Source organism: Pelodiscus sinensis, chromosome 4, assembly GCF_052426305.1.
Source record: "Pelodiscus sinensis isolate ZL-2025 chromosome 4, ASM5242630v1, whole genome shotgun sequence".
NCBI classification, from domain to species: Eukaryota; Metazoa; Chordata; order Testudines; family Trionychidae; genus Pelodiscus; species Pelodiscus sinensis.
The window spans coordinates 65626316-65648177 of NC_143055.1; the positions used below are offsets into that span (position 1 = coordinate 65626316).

The 21862-nt window shown below is 38.6% G+C and overlaps 1 protein-coding gene and 1 long non-coding RNA gene across 3 annotated transcripts in view; one reads left to right on the top strand and one right to left on the bottom strand.

The window, feature by feature from the left end:
* The window catches only part of VEGFC (vascular endothelial growth factor C), a 114562-nt gene that overhangs the window by 84481 nt on the left and 8219 nt on the right, over positions 1-21862 (top strand). For both annotated transcript variants that reach the window (XM_006131592.5, XM_075930235.2), the window contains exon 4: positions 17445-17596. In XM_006131592.5, the coding sequence (XP_006131654.2) occupies positions 17445-17596 (152 nt within the window). The remainder of the gene's footprint in view (positions 1-17444; positions 17597-21862) is intronic.
* The window catches only part of LOC142829630 (uncharacterized), a 202111-nt gene that overhangs the window by 7922 nt on the left and 172327 nt on the right, over positions 1-21862 (bottom strand). Inside the window, exon 3 of the long non-coding RNA XR_012904248.2 lies at positions 12665-12760. This is a non-coding gene — a long non-coding RNA (uncharacterized LOC142829630). The remainder of the gene's footprint in view (positions 1-12664; positions 12761-21862) is intronic.

Below are 21862 nucleotides of genomic sequence, written 5' to 3' on the forward strand. Positions count from 1 at the left end.
CAAACAAAACTTTTGTCCTGTAGATGGAAAAAACTCTAGACAAATTCTACTCTGTTACGCTGGAATACTTAGCTTATAATTCAGTCTATAATGTCAGTTTAGGAAATGCACAGATCACGTCATGGAAACCATGAATCAATTACTTGGCAGGAAAGCTGACAAAAGAAACCAGAAACCATCAGAATACTACAGTACAAATTGGGATATGCAGGTGTGTCACAGCAAGAGGGAAATGGATAAGTTTACACAGAGCATTACCTTAAGATGAGGGCTTTAATTATAATTGTATCATTAGTAAATTATCATAATATTAATTTATTTGTGCCAGAAAGAATGGCATTATCTCAAGATAATCTGTGTTAAAAACTGACCAGTGACTCAGAAATATGAGACTTATAAAAAGATTGATATGTGGAAATTATATTAATCATTGCTTCTATTTGGATTTTAATAGCTTTTCTGGAGAGGCAGTTGTGGATTATTTTTATTAATGTACTTTACCCTGGCCCTTCTCAGGTGTGCCTTCTCAAGAGTTGTAGGTACAGAATCTACTCCCTTATCTTCAAGGATTTCAAACACTATACATATAGAGCTAAAAATTATTTTCCTTAAAGCAATTTTGTTACAATCACACAGATGCTTGTACAAGGTCTCTGATGATAGTTTTACCCTTGTTCTCAGCCAAAAGTTCTTCATTGCAACTCACAGGGGGTAGGTGGTGTTAAAAAAATAGAATCTCATTTGGTAAATCTGAACATATGTATTTTGTGAGTTGATGATACAATACTGCTACCTGGCTCTTACCTTGCGTTTTCATAGATCTCAAAGCACTTTACAAAGAAGACCAGTGTCATCATTCCAATTTTAAAGATGGGGAAACTAAGTAAGAGGGTGGTGGTGTGGCAAGTCCAGGATCACCAGGAGTATGTCTGCACTATAGCTGGGAGTGACCCTCCCAGTTTAGGTAGACAAACTTATACTAGAGGAGCTTGATCTGTTCTTAGCAGGGCTCAAGCTTTCATACTAAAAATAGCAATGTGGACAGTGCAGCTTAGGCTGTAGCTTGAGCTCTCAGGCCCATGTGATTCCTGAGATTAGACAGCTGCAACATCCACACTGCTGTTTTTAGTACACTCTGAGATGGGAGGCTGCAGTGTAGACATACCACAGCAGACCAATAGAAATAGAATACAAGGTCTCTTGAATCTCAGTTCAGTGCTCTATATACTCTAGGCCATGTTGTCCTGAATCATTTAAGGCACCACAGGACTACTCATTTTTTAAGTTACAGATTAATGTGGCTTGAGACTCTGACACTTGATAAAATTATGTCTTATAAATAAATTTAAACACTTTTCTTTTTTTTATCAGACACCTACTGGGTCATGACCAGGATTTGAGAATTCTGGAGGGTACAACTTTTGAGTATTATAGTAAAGCTTTTATTTTTTGTGTAAATTTATAATTTGGGTACATTGTTTTAGAGGCTTTTTGTACAGATTTTGAATTTATCTGAGCTTTTAGGAAATGTTGGACAATATTCTTATGTTTGAATCTTTTAAAGTTATAGGCCAAATTTCAAATTCTCCTGTGCAAATATGCAGGAAGGAAGAAGCTGTAAGTATTCTCTTTCCGACTTTCAAACACACAGAGGAAGCTGCCATAACTGCTTGTACTTCAAAAGTGCAAGTGTTAGGTGAAGGCAAGGCACTGTTGGCTATGGGGATTGTATTTAAGTTATGGAATAGAATAATATATCCGATTATGCCTGAGGTAAATATATTTGCTACTTAAATTAGAACTCTGAAAGAAAAAAATCTCTGATCTGTTTATTTGGTTGTTCTGCTTTGGAAGTAAAGTATAGTTTGACATATTCAACTATTATTTTTGCCTTCTTTACATTTGTAAATAAGATAACAGAAGTGAAAGATAGAAGAGCTGTCAAGTCTGTCCACTGCTATTTTTCAATTATTAAATGTGTTCTTCATATGGTCTCAATCAAAAAGATTAGTCTCTAGAGAATATCTCCCATTCAAAGGAGATCATTGCAGTCCATTGAGTATACACCACTATGATGATATCTTATTTCATTTTAGGTTATAAAATAAGCATATGAGAATGTAATATAAATGAAAGAAAAAACTGAAAATTAAGCCAGCTGTTTTTATCCTGGTTGCACATATAGTAACTGAATACAAAAACCCAGAGTAAATAATTTGATACTATTAAGTGCAAAGTGCTTTTGTCCATATGCTTTGATCCCAGATACTAAATTATACAAAAATGGAAAAATACAGGAAGGGATATAAGAAATAGAGAACCCATTCTGTGATACCCACTTTGATTCGCAATACTACCCCCTTCATTGCTAAAGTGAGGGAATTAACATTCCAAGGCTCCCTGGAGCATGCCATGGGCATACCTCTCAACACTGAAATAGTTCCTCTTAAAAGTGAAGTTCGGTCCTTTCTGCTACATGTGGATCTAGTGACATAAGACAGATAATAATAGGTAAGGAGAAGACTCAGCAGTTCAATTGATGGAGAAGTTAGCTTAAGATTGAACTCTGTAGTCCCCCACTCTGTGGTCCGGCAAGATTTTAGTTAGCTGGATGTGCACTTATCGTGCGTGTGACCAAATTTCTTATGATCCCATTGTTAAGGCTGGTCCCCATTTTGGCACTTTAAATGCAGAAGGTAGGGCCCATAAAAGATCTTTAAAATACCTTTCCTCTACAGGCTTCGGCTTAAAAGCTTTCCAAGGTCACAGATTCCCTGGCTTTGGCAGGTAGCTGCCACCACCAAAGTGAGAAAAAACACCTTTTCTTCTTGAACTCAGGAAGAAAGCACTCAGGAAATTCTTCCAGGGGGTACCTCAAGTTCTTTTACCACAAGAGTGCTAGAAAAAAATGGAAACAAACTGTAATCTCCGATAGTTGACCTCTCAGTCTTATACACACTCACACAGACCTCCTATTACCTTACAGGACACAAGAATCAAATCATAGCCTTAAAAAGGGTGACTTTATTTAAAAAATAAAAATGTATACTTAGTAAAGCATACTTGGTAGTTAAGTGTTTTAAAGCAACTGAGTAACGAACAAATTAAAACGGAGAATTTTCTCCCTGGGATTCATCTTAAAGTTACAGTGGATTGGGGGTGCACATGAATTTAGCACAGAGAAGTTTAACCAAACAACAAAACAAAGAAAATAACCGGATTGCATCTAAATAAACATTCCCTATCTACTCACATATCCATGCTTCAAGTCAGTCCATTTCCATGCCCAGTATTCTTTGTAGGCATGGTAAGTCCTGCCAGGTTCAATTCATTTTGTTCTCTGGCTCTTGGCTTATACTCACACGCAGGAAAACATCAGGCAGGTATCCCTTTCAGTTCAAATCTCCATACTTTCTTCTCATTAGTTCTTCTGCTCCCTGCCAACACTTTCTAGCTACCTGGATTTAACCATTTGGTTACTGAATGCCAGGATGTTCAAAAAAGGACAGCACTTCTCCTATCCATCACACCCATCAAGTTTGTTTACAGCCACCTGTCCTAGCTCTCAGTGTTCTGTGACATTTAGTTCTAAATGTCTTCTAAAAACCCAGCAAGCAGTGGAAGCATTGGTAATGCTGCTAGACATTACTGACTTCCCATGCTTCAGCAAACTCTGGTTTGGCACTGGTCAGATCACAAGGATGCTGGACTAGAAAGGTTCAATCTGTACTAATGCAGTTCTAGATGCCTATGTCTTAGACTTAGATATACTTAAAAACAACAACGAAGAGTGTTAAATTTTAATTAAGCATCCTCACACCTACTTTCCTCTTTTAGTTCTCTACATTTTCACATATAATGTACTGCATATCTATATAATTCTCTACAAGGAAAGAAAGAGGAGATTGAGGGCACAAGTTCCAAGACTGAATAGTTTGGAACTGATAAATATTCCCCCATGATAAAGCTCTGGGCAAGCAACAACTCCAGGCATATTTGGTGTATGTGTCTGTGTGCATGAGCTTGTGTTGGTGTGTGAAAGAAAGGGTTCATGGTCCTCCACGATGATGAAGCAGTTAGGTTCTACACTGAAAAGGAGATAGCTAAGGAGAGCCTGTGTACCCAGTTGACCCCACTACATTATACATACAGCAAATGTGAGGCATGACAAAGGGCACTAAACTGAGGAAAACTGAATGCAGTTCATAGCTGACCAGGAAGGAGAACAGAAGCAGCTTCTCTTGATGAGAGAAAAACCTGGTTGTAGCCCAGAGTGTGAGCTAGCTTGCCAGAGGGTAAGCCCATGCCAGAAAGCACAGCCAGGACTGGGGGTGCAGCTGAACAAAAACTGTTTTAAGAGAAGCTCAGAATAGAAAGAAATGGCCTAACCCAAGATTTGTTGGATTGACTCTGTTTTGAGTTGTGGTGTTTTAGGTTCCTGATTTCCTTTAAACATTCTATAAGGGGTAGTATTGAAGTGTTCTTTGGCCACTGTCTCCAACCGCCCATCAACAGCAATGTACTGACTGAGACCTGAATCTAGGTGAGGCAGCCATAGCATAACCAGATACAGATCTTCATTTTTTATCTGGGATGATCCTGAATTCAATGAATCAGTGATCTGCTGTAATGTCCCTATGTTCACATTTTTGTGTTTATACATTTTCAAATATTTGGCTAGCTTTTTGTTGATTTTTTTTGTATTCTTCTACCAGTTCATTTTGCAATAATGGTTGTAAAAATAAGACAGACAATGAAGGTTTACTATAAACTACTTTTGTACAAAAATTCCTATAAATATAGCTATAAATATTCAGCTTTTGTCTGGTACTTTTGAAAGCTTTCTATAATGAAAATGAAATGTATCAATGGCTAATTCAGCTGATTTCCAAGATGTCCCTATATAGTCTCCCAGATAACATTTTACACACAGCTTTGTTTCCCACTGAGAAAAAAAAATAAGGTTCCTGATGCTGAAACATAAGGATTTTATTTTTAAAAGGTGAACAATTAAGTGGTAAGATACCGTATAAAAGCTATTTTACCCTCATATTTGATTGTAGTGGTTGCATTAGATATCTGGAATGAAAAGCCAATTTTGATAAGGGATTACCAGCCAGTCTGTTAGTTTCCATTCAGAAAGAATTAACATATTATAAATTAATAAGACAAATGTGTACAACTACTCCTGAAAAGCTAGTTTTTATAAATATTTAGACAATAAAGTTCATCAAAGTGCACATTATAATAATGTGTCTGTAAACAACGCCTTCTTTTCAAAGTAAAATCTCATGCACTTAGCATACCAGTAAAGTCAGCTATCTGATAATGAATGCTTCAAAGTACTATGTGTAAATGCTATTATTAACCATTTTATCTAAATGCCTTGAGAAGTAAAATACAAAAATAACTGTCAAGTATTCATGATAGGAAAATGCAACCAGAAAAGCGAACATGATTTTGGAGGTGAAGCACATTTGTTAGTATTTATTAATAGTTTTACAAAACAGGTACTTGTATTTGATTCTTATTAAACCAAATGTGTTTATTGTGCATGATCTCTAGCTGGGAGCAAATGTGAAAAACAAAAACAAAAAAATCCTTTTGTATATCAGCACCTGGACTAGAAAGTGAGCCAAGTTTTACCTTAAATATACACTGAACACAGAAAATAAATTTGCAAATAATAATTCAACAACAGAGAACTTCATTATGAACTTTAAAAAATATGTATAAACAGATGGAACTAAACTCTGAGCTCACATAGTATACAGTTCCCCCAACTGCAAAAGAATTGAGGCAGAATTTGAATTATGTTAATGTTACAAACAGTATATGGATTTTACATAAGAACAGCCATACTAGAATAGACAAAAGTTCTATCTAGCCCAGTATCCCGTCTTCTGACAGTGGCCAATGCCAGATGTCCCAGAAGGAGTGAACAGAACAGAAGATCATCAAGTGATCCATCTCCTGTCATCCATTTCCAGCCCCAGACAAGGCCAGGGATACCATTCCTACCTTATCCTGGTTAATAGCCATTGATGGACCTAACCTCCATGAATTTATATAGTTCTTTTTTTTAACCCTGTTAAACTCATGGTCTTCACAACATGGTCTGGCAAGAATTTCCACAGGGTGACTGTTCGCTGCATGAAGAAAAACTTCCTTTTATTTGTTTTAAACCTGCTACCTATTAATTTCATTTGGTGACTCCTAGTTCTTATGTTCATGTATTTGGGGAGCAACATGATGTATGAGCTAGACTGTAAGAAGGAAATAGTGACTAGAATAGCGAAAGCAAGAATGAGTTTGAAGGCAATGGATAAGATCTGGAAAAGTAAAGCAATTAACTTAGGAATGAAGCTGAGCATCTTGAAAATGTGTGTATTTAGCAGCATGTTGTATGGATGTGAGACATGGGTGATAATGAAAGATTTGAAAAGAAGGATATTGGGATTCAAGAGGAGTTGTTGTAGAAAGATCCGGAGAATAGAATGGATGCAGAAGGTCATCTATGAGGAATTTATATAGGAAGATACAGCCAAAAAAGAAGCTACTACAGAAGGTTATACAACAGAAGTTACAGCTATTTGGGCATATATTCAGAATGAACGATGAGCAAAAAGTTAAGACCCTGGTATTCGGCATAATAGATGGTCCGAATAGGAGAGGCAGACCCCACAGAGAATGAGTAGACAATATAGTAGATTGGTGCAGAGCTAGTCTACAGAAACTAAGCCACTCCATACTGGACAGGGAAAGAAGGATGGAAATAGTGAAAGAGGTATTGGATACCAACGGGCGTTGAGCCCACGGTTGTTGTTGATGATGAATTCTTATGTTATGGGAACAAGCAAATAACTTTTCCTTATTCACTTTTTCCACATCAGTCATGGTTTTGTAGACCTCTATCATATCCCCCCCCCTTAGTCTCCTCTTTTCTAAGATGAAAAGTCCAAGTGTTTTTAATCTCTCTTCATATAGGACCTGTTCCAAACCCCTAATAATTTTTGCTGCCCTTTTCTGAACCTTTTTCAATGTCAATATATATATATTTAGATGAGGTGACCACATTTGTACATGGTATTCAAGATGAGGGCATACCATGGTTTTATGTAGAGGCAATAAGATATTCTGTCTCTGTCCCTTTTTTTAATGATTCCTAACATTCTGTTTGCATTTTTGACTGCTGTTGCATATTTTCAGAGAACTATCCACCACGGCTCCAAGATCTCTCTTGAGTAGTTATATCTAAATTAGCCCCCATCATTTTTTATGTACAGTTGGGATTATTTTTTCCAATGTGCATTACTTTACATTTTTCAAGATGAAATTTCATTTTCTATTTTGTTAACCAAATAACTTAGTTAAGATCAAAGCAGACTGTGAAAAGCTTCAAAAAACATCTCTCAAAACTATCGTGAGCAGTTTAGTTTCATCTGCACATTTTTCCACCTCACTGTTTACCCCTTTCTCCAGATCATTTATAAATAAGTTGAATATGATTGGTCCCAATACAGATGCTTTGGGGACACCAGTAGTTATCTCTCTTCATTCTGAAAACTGACCATTTATTCCTACCCTTTGTTTCCAGTCTTTTAACCAATGAGAGGACCTTCCCTCTTATCCCATGACAACTAACTTTACTGAAGAGCCTTCGGTGAGGGACCTTGTCAAAGACTTTCTGGAAATCTAAGTACACTGTTTCCATTGGATCCCCCTTGTCCACATATTTGTTGACCCCTTCAAAGAACCCTAGTAGATTAAACAACCAGTGGTCTGGTAGCACTTTATAGACTAACAAAACCTGTAGATGGTATCATGAGTTCATGATACCATTTACGTGTCTTGTTAGTCTATAAAGTGCTACCAGACCATTTGTTGTTTTTTTCTGTACAGACTAACTCAGCTACCCCCTGAAGCTTCTAGTAGATTAGTAAGGCATGATTTCCTTTTACAGAAACTATGATTGTCTTTGAGTGCTCCTTTAGCATCTCGATCATCCAGTGGCCACACTGGTTGTTTAGCAGGCTCCTGCTTCTGATGTACTTAAAAAACATTTTGCTATTACTTTCTGAGTTTTTTTGCTAGCTGTTCTTCAAACTCCTTTTTGGCTTTTCTTATATTTTTACACTTAGCAACATAAACTCTGTCAAATTATTTTCCTCATTAGGATTTAACTTCTTTTTAAACAATGCTTCTTTTACTCGGTTCATGAGCCACAGTGGCACTATTTTGGTTCTCCTACGGTATGTCTATACAGCAGCGTTATTTTTGAATAACGTCTATTATTCCGAAATAAATATGCAAGCGCCTACATAATTAACCCATTATTTCAAAATTATTTTGAAATAATGGGCAGCTTATTTCAGCATTTGTAAACCTCATTCTATGAGAATAACACCACCTCTGTAATAGCTATTTTGGAATAGCCGTAGTGTGAACACTTCACAGTTGCAATTTCAAAATAGCTCCTCCCTATTGTGGTTGAAAAACCAGAAGACCATTGTATTTTGAAGAGTTAGTGAATCTTCCCAGTATTCATGTCTGCAAACTAGAAAACAGTCTTTGGCCTGCTGTTAGCAAGGAAAATTCCCAGCTAGCTAGCTTGTTAGAGAGTTAGGCTGTGCTCAGTGTGGTGAGCTCATCACATAGTTTAGATAAGCTTTGGTTTTGGTGTTTTCCTCTGCACATGGTTAGTTGCTGTTTCTAGAATTTTATGTACAGGCTATATATTATGTCATGTTGCCAATACCCTTTGGACTTCTGTAAGGACCCGGAACTGCACAGAGGTGTCTTTGAGACCTGACCCAGGAATCTATCCTTTGTTTGCTGAGTCAGAGTCCCAGGAAGCCAAAGGGATGTTGTAAGCCTTCTCTTGCCTTTTCTTTTAATGTCACCTGTAGTATCTAATAAACCTTGCATTTATTCGCATTAAGTGATTTGTGTCTTCTTGGTTACCCTCCGAACCTGAGAGCAGAGTCTGGCTGACCCAGCCTCTGAAGTAAGACACTCTCCTAGACCGTTCTAAGTCATTAATCCCTAGTGCTTCTTGGGGCTCTAAATTTGAGATAGGACATTCACATTAGGAGAGCCTGAATAATTTACAGTCTTCCCTGTAGTGTAGATGTACTGTTTCAAAATAAGCTATTTTGAAGTATTTCTTCTGGAATAGCTTATTCCAAAATAATCATGCAGTGTATATGTAGCTGTACTGTGTTTTTTAATTTGGGGTATACATTTAAATTGGGCCTCTATTATGATGTCTTTGAAAAGTTGCCATGCAGCTTGCATGGATTTTACTTTTGTCACTGTACCTTTTTAATTTCAGTTCAACTAATCTAATTTTTGTTTAGTTCCCCTTTCTAAGTTAAATGCCACAGTGTTGGGCTGCTGAGATTTTTTCCCCCCATAGGTTGTTACATTTTATTTCATTATGATCACTATTTCCAAGTGGTCCAGTTATATTTACCTCTTGGACCAGATCCTGCGCTCCACTTAGGACTAAATCAAGAATTGCCTCGCCCCTTGTGGGTTCCAGAACCAGCTGCTCCAAGAAACAATCATTTTAGATATCAAGAAACTTTATTTCTCCATCCTGTCCTGAGGTGATATGTACCCAGTCAATATGGGGATAGTTGAAATTCCCCACAATTGAGTTTTTTTATTTTGATAGCCTCTCTAACCCCCCTTAGCATTTCATAGTCATTGTCACTATCCTGGTCACGTCGTCCATAATATATCCCTACTGCTATTCTTATTATTAGAGCATGGAATTACTACCCATAGAGATTTTTATGAAACGTTTTGGTTAATTTAAGATTTTTTACTTCATTTGATTCTACATTTTCTTTCACATATAGTGCCACTCCCTCACCAGCATGACCTGATCTGTCCTTCCGATACATTTTGTACTCTGGTATGACTGTGTCCTATTGATTGTCTTCATTCCACTACGTTTCCATGGTGCTGATTATATAAATATCCTCCTTTAATACGAGGCACTCTAGTTAACCCATCTTATTATTTAGACTTCTAGCATTTGTGCATAAGCACTTTAAAAATTTGTCTCTTTATCTGTCTGCCATTTCCTAATGGGTTACTCTTTTTCATTTGATTTTCTCATCTGATCTTATCCATATTTTATCATCTTCCATCTTTTTCTCCTTACTAGAAGATAGAGATACGATATTTTACTCATATCAGAAACCGTGCTATTTTTCCATCCTCCAGGAATCTCAAAAGGCATCAGGAATGAGGAATTGTTTTCATTTATGCTATGTACATGAATTTGCTATGTAATATATGCTATGTACATTTATGATATGTACAAAAATTTCATTAAGATATAGTATTATGTGGAGCTGGTAGCAATGCCTATTACTATAAAACCTTGCCAAGATTAAGAAAAGGAACTTGTGGGTGGGAACTGGGACTGAAGGCTGTTTGCGGGAAGGGAAATTGGGGCTAACTGGGTCCGATAGCTAAGGAGCGCCACAGTGGGAACTGGGAACCTAGGACTGGGACTGGCTAATCAGGGAGGAGAGACACATTTGATGAGGAATCATAATGAGGGTCCGGCTGGGCAAAGAAGCTGGTTGCAGTGGATGGAACAGAAGAATCTGCCACAAGGTTATATTCCAATCCAAAGCCAGGAATGGAACCCAAGATTTTTGAGTTTTTCTATGTAAATAGATCTATATGGCAAGCCTCAGAGAAGGTTTTTTTTCTCTTGCCTGAAGAGTCCTGTTGCATTAAACGTGCTCTTGATAGGGATGGAGGGAACAGAGTGGATTTGGCCTTATGTGACTACAATAAAAGTAATAAGACAGTTCAGACTATCAGCTGCCTAGTCTTTGGACAGTCCCAGAGGTAATTTCATATCCACAAGATAGCCAATAGTGGTGCCAAAAAAGAAGCCAGCCAATCAGCTAGCCATAAAACCAGATGTTGTGCTGCATTTCTTCTTGGACAGCCTATATTAGAGCTTGACAACTGGCTATTACAGCTGCCAAACATGCCCTATAGTGGCTGCAGATGTTCGGTTCATTCTTAGATCAAATAGAGAACAAAGACTTATCAGGAATTGAATTAAGAAGCAAACAAAAGAGAGGATTATTATTTTGATTATTATTAATCGCCAAACCTTGTTTAATTGATTCATAGTGAGAACAATATGGAGCCAAATCCTACTTACACTTCAGCTCCATTGACTTCTTTGGTACTGCTCTTGCATAGCTGAGAGCAGAATTTGGAGTTTGATATATTTTAAATTTTCAAAGATTAAGCCTTGTAGAATTATTGTGCATTAAACACATAATTTCCAGTAGTAATGTTTCCTGTAGTAGTAGGTTATGCTTCAGGAATTTGATTATCACGAAGTAGGCATGTCTCCTTCTCAATGAAGACAAATCTACCTTGATACCTACTCAGAACCTAGAGTTTATAGGTGCGCGCCTCGACTCTGTCACAGCAAGGGCATATCTACCCCTTACCAGGTTTCGGGCATTGCAAGACCTATTGGACCAACTTCTATACAGACGTTCAGTGCAAGTCGTAACAGTACTCAAATTAATGGGTCATATGGCTTCCACTACATATGGCATTCCCCATGCCAGGCTGCACTTTCAGCCATTACAACGCTGGCTGATCACAATATACGATCCCATAAGGTACAACGTACACAAGTGGGTAACCGTCCTGTCCATGGTCAGGTCTTCCCTCCACTGGTGGACGGTCGACGACAATTTACTTTCGGGCACTCTGTTTCATCACCCACTACCTTGCTTTCACATGACCACAGATGCCTCCCTCATCGGCTGGGGCACTCACATGGGCAATCTTTCCATACAAGGTCGTTGGTCACCACAGGAATCTCTGTTACACATAAATCTCCTTGAGCTGAGGGCTGTTGCCAATGCCTGCAGACATTTCCATACGCACCTCTGCAACTCCGCAATGGGCGCCCTCACGGACAACATAGCGACCATGTATTATATAAATCATCAGGGAGGTGCGCGATCCCAATCGCTGTGTATGGCAGCAACCTAACTATGGAATTGGTGCATTGCCAACAGCACTACCCTTGTGGCATCCTACTTACCTGGCATCAGCAACACGATAGCTGATTCCTTCAGCAGGAATTTTGCAATGGCCCACGAATGGGAAATAGATCGGGACGTTCTCCATTCCGTTTTTTGCCATTGGGGTTTCCCCACAAATAAACCTATTCACCACCGCCAGCAGCAGAAAGTGTCATAGATTCTGTTAGAGTGGGCCTAGGTCGCCACTCCTTAGGGGATACCTTTCTCTTCAGTTGGAATGGTCCCCTCATGTACGCTTTTCCCCTACCCCACTTACCTTCAGAGTTCTTCAGAAGATCAAGTCCAACAAAGCCTCAGTCATCCTGATGATGCCTGAGTGGCCTCGCCAGCATTGGTATCCAATTCTCATGTGACTGGCGCAACGTCCATCATACTACCTACCGGTGATCCAGAACCTCCTGACCCAGGAGCGAGGCTCTCCCCTTCACCCACAATTATATACCCTTCACCTGTCAGCCTGGTACATAGCTGGCTGAACGCCTCCGAGGAACCTATGTTTGGACCATGTCAAGGATGTTCTTATACACAGTAGGAAACAAAACACATGCATCACTTACCTTTCCAAATGGTGACATTTTACTTCCTGGTGTTCTGAACGCAACCTCGATCCTCAAATGGTCCCGATCTCCATCATCCTAGATTATATGATGCACCTGCAACAGAATGGACTAGCCTTAGCATCTATAAAAGTCCATCTCGCAGCACTGACTACATTCTGACAACCAATAGAGGGAATTTCACTCTTCCCTCACCCCCTCGCTAAGAGGTTTCTCAAAGGTCTATTAAATCTAAACCCTCCTCTCCATGCTCCCACCCCACTATGGAATCTGGACTTGGTACTTACCACCTTAACAACATGACCCTTCGAATCTCTGGCTACCATACCTCTCCAGACACTCACCCTAAAGTTGGTCTTCCTGATTGCCATCACTTCAGCGTGCAGAGCAAGTGAAATCTCAGCATTAATGGCATCACCTTTAATAAGGGTAGTGTTATTCTAAGACATCACCCAGCCTTTATTCCTAAGGTTTGCTCTGAGTTTCATCTCAGCGAGCCAATAGTGCTACCTTCCTTTCACCCAAAACCTCATACTTTTCCATGCGAGGCAACCCTCCATAAACTGGACGTACATAGGGCCCTAGCCTTTTACTTGCAGCGTACTAAGCCATTTAGGAAAACCAATAGGTTATTAGTTTCCCTCATGGAACGGTTGAAGGGACAACCCCTATCATCCCAGAAAATTTCTAACTTAATTGTTTCCTGTATAACCCAGTGCTATACACTTGGGAAAGTTTCCCTCCCATAATGTCTCAGGGCCAACTCCACTAGGGTAGTGGCTACTACTACTGCTTTCCTTAAAGGTGTACCCCTTTCTGATATATGTAGGGCTGCCACCTGGTCATCCTATGACATGTTTGCTAAACACTATGCCATTCAATCTAGATGGATCTCGGATTCTTCTGTAGCATCCTTAGTTCTCTCTTTACATACATAGTGACATCCAAATCCCACCACCTTCACTAGGGTGGGTACTGCTTCTCAGTCACCTAATGTGGAGCACCCAAGGGGACATCACTTGAAAAAGAAAGCGAAGTTACTCACCTTCTTGCAGTAACTCTCATTCTTCAAGATGTGTGTCCCCGTGGATGCTCTACTACCCACCCTCCTTCCCGCTTTGGAATCTGTTTCTCTTTCGCAGATCCTGAAGCAGGTCCAAAGAACTGGTTGAGATTGGATTGTGCAGCGTGGGACAGCGCGAATGCCGCGAGATGCCCCCTCGCGCGTGCGCAGTCCAGCTGACTATGCCTTTGAACATCTCCGTCCTGCGGCACTGGGGTAAGCCCAGCACCTAATGTGGAGCATCCACGGGGGGACACATCTCAAAGAACAACAGTTACTGTATGAAGGTGAGTAACTTCGCTTTCCTCTCCAGCCCCTAGGCAGAGGCACAGCTCAGCAGATGCTGCCCCCACAGCTAACATGGCCAATGGGAGTTGCTGAGCTGGTACTTGGAGTAGGGCTGTGTATGGAGCCCTCTGGCTGCTCATAGGAGCTGGATGTGGAAGACCTGTTGCTGCTTTTCAAAACCATGGTGGAACCCCAGGCATTATGAATAAATTAATGTGAACACAGCTATTGTGTGATTAAGGATTAAATACAAGTTGTCATGTTCTTGCAGTTTATTAGATTTAAGACCACACAGACATAAGCAATAGATTTAGAACACTCCAGATTAGGTAATTTACCTAACATTTGGAATGATACTGAGTAAATTAACAGCAGGTTCTTGGTGGCCAATTCTTCATCTGCCTGGGAAAAACGGTGTCCAGAAAAAGTCTCTTAAGAGTGCTGCTTTATAGTGCATTTTATTTTTTAACAGCTTTTGCAAACACAAAGGTCACAATGACCCCTGCTAGGTTATTACTTTTAATATTAGAGGTGTTTAGATTTAAGGGGTTCTTTTTTTTTAACCATCAAGGTTTTTAGTCTTCATTGTTTACTTTTGTCCCCTTTTTATTTTGATCATCAGAAACTGTAGCTTATTTTGACTTTGCTTTTGAAAGCCTGTTTTTAAAATAACTCTTAATTATGTGGGGTTTTTATTTTATTAATTTTGGATAGCTGAATACACATAACATGATTATAGTTAGTTTGATTATATTCTGGGGTATATGCACACCCTATACCCAGGGTAACATTCTAACTTACATCTTGGGTTGGAGTGGCATCCAACTGGCCTAAGGAGGCAAAAAAATGTGTAGAACTCACATTTGTCTCCCATCCCTGTTTCTGCATCAATCACAGCTTGGCTGCAGCAGTGAAATGGTCTCAGATATCAGATAGTAAATAATTTTCAGTTAATAGGTTTTGCCAGTTCTATCTATAGTATTGTATCAGTTAGGACTTTGGGGCTGGTGATTGTTTATATATGAGAATAGGGAAAACAGAATATTATCTCTGTGACTGTAATATAAAATGAAGTAAACCTTGTCTTGTTCCAAAAGTTCATAAATGTATAAGAGAATCAATATGCAAAGCCTGTTTTCTCATCTGTAAATCTTTTTATATTGTCCTTTTTTTTTGTCAAAGGGCCCAAACCTGGTCTCCATTTCTTGCGCGCACAACTTGGTATGCACAAGTTATAGACTTTGCATAAAACCCACTGGACTTGTGTGTGAATTATAACCCAAAAAGAAAGAGAAGCTAGTATCAATTATATATGTATGTGTGTAAGTGTGCGTGAAGCTGTGTGCACATAAATAAGTGTCACTTTTGAAAATTTGGTACTTTGTGTCTATTAAACTAACGCAAGCAAACAGGAATAATCTTCTAACTAGTTTGTACAGACAGTGGATTGTAGCAAAAACAAATACCACAGTCTGTATTTGGTGAATATCTTTTAGACAAATAAATAGGCACTGAGAATGATAGCCATATAAAAATCAGATTAGTCAAAGTAGAAATGTAGGGTTTTTTTGTGTACTTACAATTATTTTAGGGCGGTTTTTCAGATGTGACATAATGGTAAGAATGTGTGCAGTCATTAATTTGATAATACAGCTATACTAGGCAGGATAAAGAAGGGCTAGCAGTGGATCCTAAACCAAAGGGGGATTATAAGTGTAATAAAAACTTGATAAGTAGCCTCCTTTTAGAAGTCTGTGTTGAACTCTTAGTGAAGACCCAGGAGGTGTCTCTGGTGATGTCTGCCTCTCTCAAGCACAGTTATCAGTTTAGAATTCACTTTAATAACATAAATCTTTACACTGAAATGGACTTTTCCTTTGACTTTATCTTGCTGAAGAAGTGAGTTGTGCCCATGAAAGCTCATGATGCTATGTATTTTTGGATAGTCTCTAAGGTGCTACAGGACCATTGTTGTTTTTTACATTTTTTCAAATCTAACAGTTATTTTTTGCAACTGAAGCAAGTGTCTAAATGTTAATAGTTTAATTAGTAGTTTGCACTGAATTAGATGACACCATTCTTCCCATAGTAGCTCTGTAGATAGATGACGATTTCATCAGGTGGGACAATCAGTGAATCTGTTTTCTGATTATTTTTTTAATGCACAACAGTAGACAAATCTATTCAGTCTTTAGAAACTCTGTTGCAAATTATCCCAAATTTTAAAACTCCCAAAATTGCTGTACTCATAGGACTGTAGAATAAAAGTCCTCTGTTTATTAACTGAAAAGATGTAACAGGCAGAGGTAATTCAAACTTTTCGGCTATGTCTATACTGCAGGCTTCTTGTGCAAGAACTGTTTTGCACAAGAGTTCTTGCACAAAAGGTATTGTGCAAGAGCGCATCCACACTGCCATGTGCTTTTGTGCAAGAGATGTGCTTTTGCGCAAGTGTGTCTATGGCGGTGTGAACGCTCTCTTGCACAAGAAAGCTCTGATGGCCATTTTAGCCATAGGGGTTTCTTGTTGCCCATCCACACTGCCTTCTTGTGCAAGAGCTCTTGCACAAGAGAGCTTATTCCTCGTGGGGAATAACTCTTGCGCAAGAAGCCTCTGTTCTGACGCTTTACTGTAAATTTATACTTGCACAAGAATGCGTGTGCAGTGTAGACGCTCCGCAAGTTTTTGTGCAAGAACAATTGTTCTTGCGCAAAAAGCCTCACATAGCCCTCTATTAGAAGAAATAGACATAGCCCTCTATTAGAAGAAGAAAATTATTTTGTCCATTCAGTCCTTGGTATCTGCTAAATCTGTCAAGAAAAGGCCCCACTACTGCCAAATAGTGATGTAAACGTTTAACTGGTTAACCGATTAATGCTTCAGTCTGATCAGTTTTAGTTAATAATTATATTGCACTGCTGGCGGGAGCCCAGGACTCTACTGCCACCCAAGGAGAAGCACTCTCCCCCAACCCCCAAAAAAACCACCCATGCTTCAGTACACAATAAAGATGCTCCCTTCACACAGAAATGTTTTGGCCTAAATCCAGTATTACTGTTTTACACATCTTTGTAATTGCATAACCAATAAATTATGTTGTAAATGTGCCACTTTTAAAGCTATTATTAAGACATGATCGTTTAATGAAGATAGCAACTTGCAAATACTAATTTTTGGTTTTAAAGATACCAGCAAGTTGCAAGTCATTTTCCATTGAACAATATGTTTTTGTAATGCAGAGAAAATACTTACCTAATTGTTACACTCATTAGATGCATAATGGTAATGTACTAAGTCAGTAGTACTGAATACTGTTGGAGAACATTATCATGATTTAATCTCATTTACATTTCATTTTGTACACCGAGTTTTTCTTTTCCAGTATACAGTGATTAATAAGTGGTTCTTTTCTCTTTTCCCTTTTTGTAGTTATTTGAGATTACAGTGCCACTGTCTCATGGCCCTAAACCCATAACAATCAGTTTTGCCAATCACACATCCTGCCGATGCATGTCTAAGCTGGATGTTTACAGACAAGTTCATTCAATCATTAGACGCTCCTTGCCTGTGACGCAATCACAGTAAGTAAACGACTTTCATATCTCTTTTGCCTTATCATAAAACCTGTACTTCCATGAGAGGAGGACTGCAATGCAATGTTGTAGTGCAACTATTGATTTTTTCAGTAAAAGTAGTCATTTTATAGCGATATATGACAAACATAAAGTACTACATATAGTTTGGGTTATGACTAGTCCCTAATCAGCAAAATCATGGACTTGCTTATACATTTGAATAATGATTATGCTTCTCTGTATAAAGCATCAAGTTGCAAAAGCAGCCAGCTTGCTGAAGAACAATCAAAACTATTTTGCATTCGTTAGGAACAGAACAGTCTACCTCATCAAAATTACAGACAAGATGGGTAAACAAGACAATACATTTCATTCACTTTTTTCGTCAGGCAAACTCTCACTAAGAGTTTGTCTAAATATGTATGTCAGAATTTAGCTGAATACAGTTATTGTATCTGAAACCAGTGGTACTGTGCTGATCAATTCCAGAAATTATCTGAATTGAAAGAATATAAAATACCATATTTAAGAATAATTAAAAATAGAAAGAATATGACAAACAAGATATCTGTTTAACATAGCTCTATATGTATCAGTCCACATTTCTATTACAAGCTCTATGTCTACACTCCTTTGCGTACAACAAATTGACAGTGGTTGGCCTGTTGGCATTCAGAGACCACAGCATATCATGATGACCTATGTTATATCATTGTTTACTTCTGTCCTCCAAGCAGCTGTACCCATCTGTCATCTCTTGCTTATACTTACACTATAAGCTTTTTGGAACAGAGACTGTTTTTGTTTCTGTGTTTGTACAGAGCCTAACACAGTGGGGACATGGGCTATGACTAAGGTTCCTATGTGCTACGTTAATACAAATTATACGTAATCAGAGGATTAATATAATATTCATGGATTATAAAACGAGGAGTAACCAAGATCATTTAGCCTGACCTCCAACATAACACAGGCCCTAGGACTTACTGTTTGGACGTTTTTCTAAAATATATGCTCTGTACTAGACTCTAATCTTGAAAATTGCCAGTGACGGAGAATCTGCCAGAATATCTGGAAAATAGTCCCAAATTACCTGCATTGTTAAAAATGATGCATATTATAGCCAGTCTGAATTTGTCTACCTTCAACTTCTAGCCTTTATATCTTGTTATGTCTTTCTCGGTGAGATTGAAGAGACATTTGATATCAGATATGTATTGCCTATGGAGGTTTTTATGGACTGTGAGCAAATCCTCTCTTAACCTCTTTGATAAACTAAAGAAAATCTTTGAGAGATTTTGCTCTCTTGCTCTCTCTCAGTAGGGTTATATCTACTACTGTTGAAGAAAGTGATTGCACCTCAAGCAAACGTATATGCACTAGCTTTAATCTAGCTAGCATAGCTAAAAATAGCAGTGAAGATATACTGACACAGATGCAGCACATGCTAGGAATGCAAGCAACTACCTAGGTTTCCAGGCAGGCTTGGACAGCCTAGGCTGAAGTCCATAAATATGATGTAGGTAGAAACAGCAAATAGTTGATACACACCGTAGAGAGAGGCCCAAATCTAAAAATGGTGCCCAGATCATAGGTCTGACTGTCTATGAAAATACACAGAGAGAGAAATTAATGGAGAGGAGATCAAATTACGTGGCTGACAGTGATCTGGTTTTTGTGTTTTATGCTATATTTGGGGCAGTCAACCATGAGAGTGTGTGTATCTGGTTCTGGTTCTGTCACGCTCTTGCTCAGGCTACAGATGTTTGAGAAGACAGCTGAGGTTACCTACTGAACCCTTAGAAGTGTCCTCGCATCATTTCTCTTTGCAGTCTTATTAAGGAGCAGTCATAATATCCAAGGGAAAGTCCCCATTTTCTTTAGGTGTAAAAATGGTGACAGATATGTGGTGTGTGGGGGGGAAGTCAGACTGATTTAGGACTTGCTTGGAAATAGGAAATCTTCTCTTCTCAAAAGCAATCATAATACTTTCTTTGTACACAAATTATCATCAAGTATCTTTTGATAGCAACATGTCTAATTAAAACCAATCACGCATTATGTTGCAGAACATCAATGATATTTTATAATTGATGACACCTGCATTTCATGACCAAAACTGCAGTGGGGAAGTACTATCAGTGTCTATACGTTATATAAATGGTTTGAGAAAGGAAGATAATTAGGATAGATTATAGCCTGTAATTAGGGTCATGTAAGCTATTGGCTGAGGATTTCTCTGGGGTGGGGGAACCTCAGATAGGAAGCATACTATGGGTATGACGGGGTTTGGCTGGACATAACCCTAGGAAGTAGTTACAAGTTAATGCAATTTAGAGATTCAACCTTTATTCACACAGCCTTGTGTCCCACCAGATGTGCTAACTGAAGCTGTTGAGCACATATAAAGTCCTGAAAATATTCAGAACTGGCACTTGATTCCTTTTGGGAATTTATACATAACACCATTAAGATACCTTTATGGGAGGAATTTATAGTCAAAGGCTGAGATTCTCAAAGGGAGCTAGGTGCCAAAGTCCCAGCCAAAATGTAGGTCAGTTTTCCATGAAGAAAACTTCATTTTCAATGAAGCAGCAAATTACACTGACTTAACTCTGATTGTCATGAAATATTGCATTTTTGCATACTTCGGTATGAATTAACGAAATGGCCTAAACTTGGCTGTTGCTCCCACTGCAGCCTTCATGGGATTAATTGGCCCTTTTTACCTATTTGGGCTTTGTGTCAGGTAGACACCCTATCACAGTCATGTTTTTCTAATCTTTAAACCATTTGTAAGTTTAGAGCAGAGCCTATCTCCAATTTATCAATGTTCTTGGCTCATGGGCATCAGAATTATACTAGGTATTCCAGTGGTAGTCATATCAGTGTCAAATACAGAGGTGAAAACTTGTCTACTCCAGATAGCCATATTTAAGCATCCCACGTTTACTGTAGCTCTTTTGGGCACAGTATTACAATAGGAGCTCATGTTCAGCTGTTTAGCCACCCCACTACCAAAATAGTCTTTTTTTTCAAAGTCACTGCTTCCCCAGGATACAGCCCCTCATCCTCTAAGTACGGCCTGCTTTCTTTCTAGGGGTACGTCTAAACTACATGGCTCCATCAACGGAGCCATGTAGATTAGTTTACTCGAAAAAGGGAAATGAAGGCATAAAGGATCTGTCAACAAAGTGTTCTGGGGTTGGCAGATCCCCATCTAGACTGCTCCGCTGTGCCGACAATCAGCTGATCGGCACAGCGCGGCGGCATTTTTATTTAAATTAAATGGCAATTATTTAAATCGCCACTTCATTTCCCTTTGCCGTCCTGCCTAATCTACATGGATCCGTTGACGGAGCCATATAATTTAGACACACCCTAGATGTGTCTATTTACAAAAACACATTGTTTGCTTGTTTGCCAAGTGATCCCACTCACTCTGAATCAGTAGCTTGTCCTCTTCGTTATTTGCCACTCCCTCAATTTTTGTGTCCTCTGATCTTTATCAGTGATGATTTTGTTTTCTTTCAATCCCTGATAAAAACATTGAACAGTGCAAGGACAAGAACCAACTGCTGCAAGGCTCTGTGCTAGAAATACACCAGCTTGATAATGGCTCCCCATATACAGTTACATTTTGAGACCTATCATTTAATCATGTTTTTATTTCATTCAATGTGTGTGCTATGTGAAATTTAAATCATTGTCTTTTAATTAAAAGACAAGGTCAAATGCCTTACAGAAGTCTAAATATATCAACACAGTAACTTTTATCATCCAAGCTTGTAATCTCTAAAAAATATCAAGTTAATGTGATTTGCATATATTAGAGATGAACATGTGGATATATAATCCCACAGTGTGGATTCCAATACCATGTTCAAATCTTTTTGTCATAGATCAGTTATTTTTCCTGTTTGTTTTGTCTTAGCTCAGAATAGTCTTCTATGCAGGGAGAGACCAACTCTCTGTAAGAAACTCTTTGTAAAAGTAGACAGAATTTACCTCCCCGCCCCCCAATAAATATGGTTTACCTACAGAAGTGGACTTTATGTTGAGTAATAATAGAAGTGTGGCTTTATCTCATAGCTTGTAAGTGCTCAGCTAACACTTTTGCCTCCTTAAAAAGCTATAGTATTCTGATCCTATCAGCTCTTAGCAAATGATGAATGAGCTTCATTTTATCTTTAGTGGTCTGGTGACAAGGTACTGAATGTGAAATATTCCAATTTAATTTTGCAACCAGTTTAAGAAGGAAATGTTTTTCAT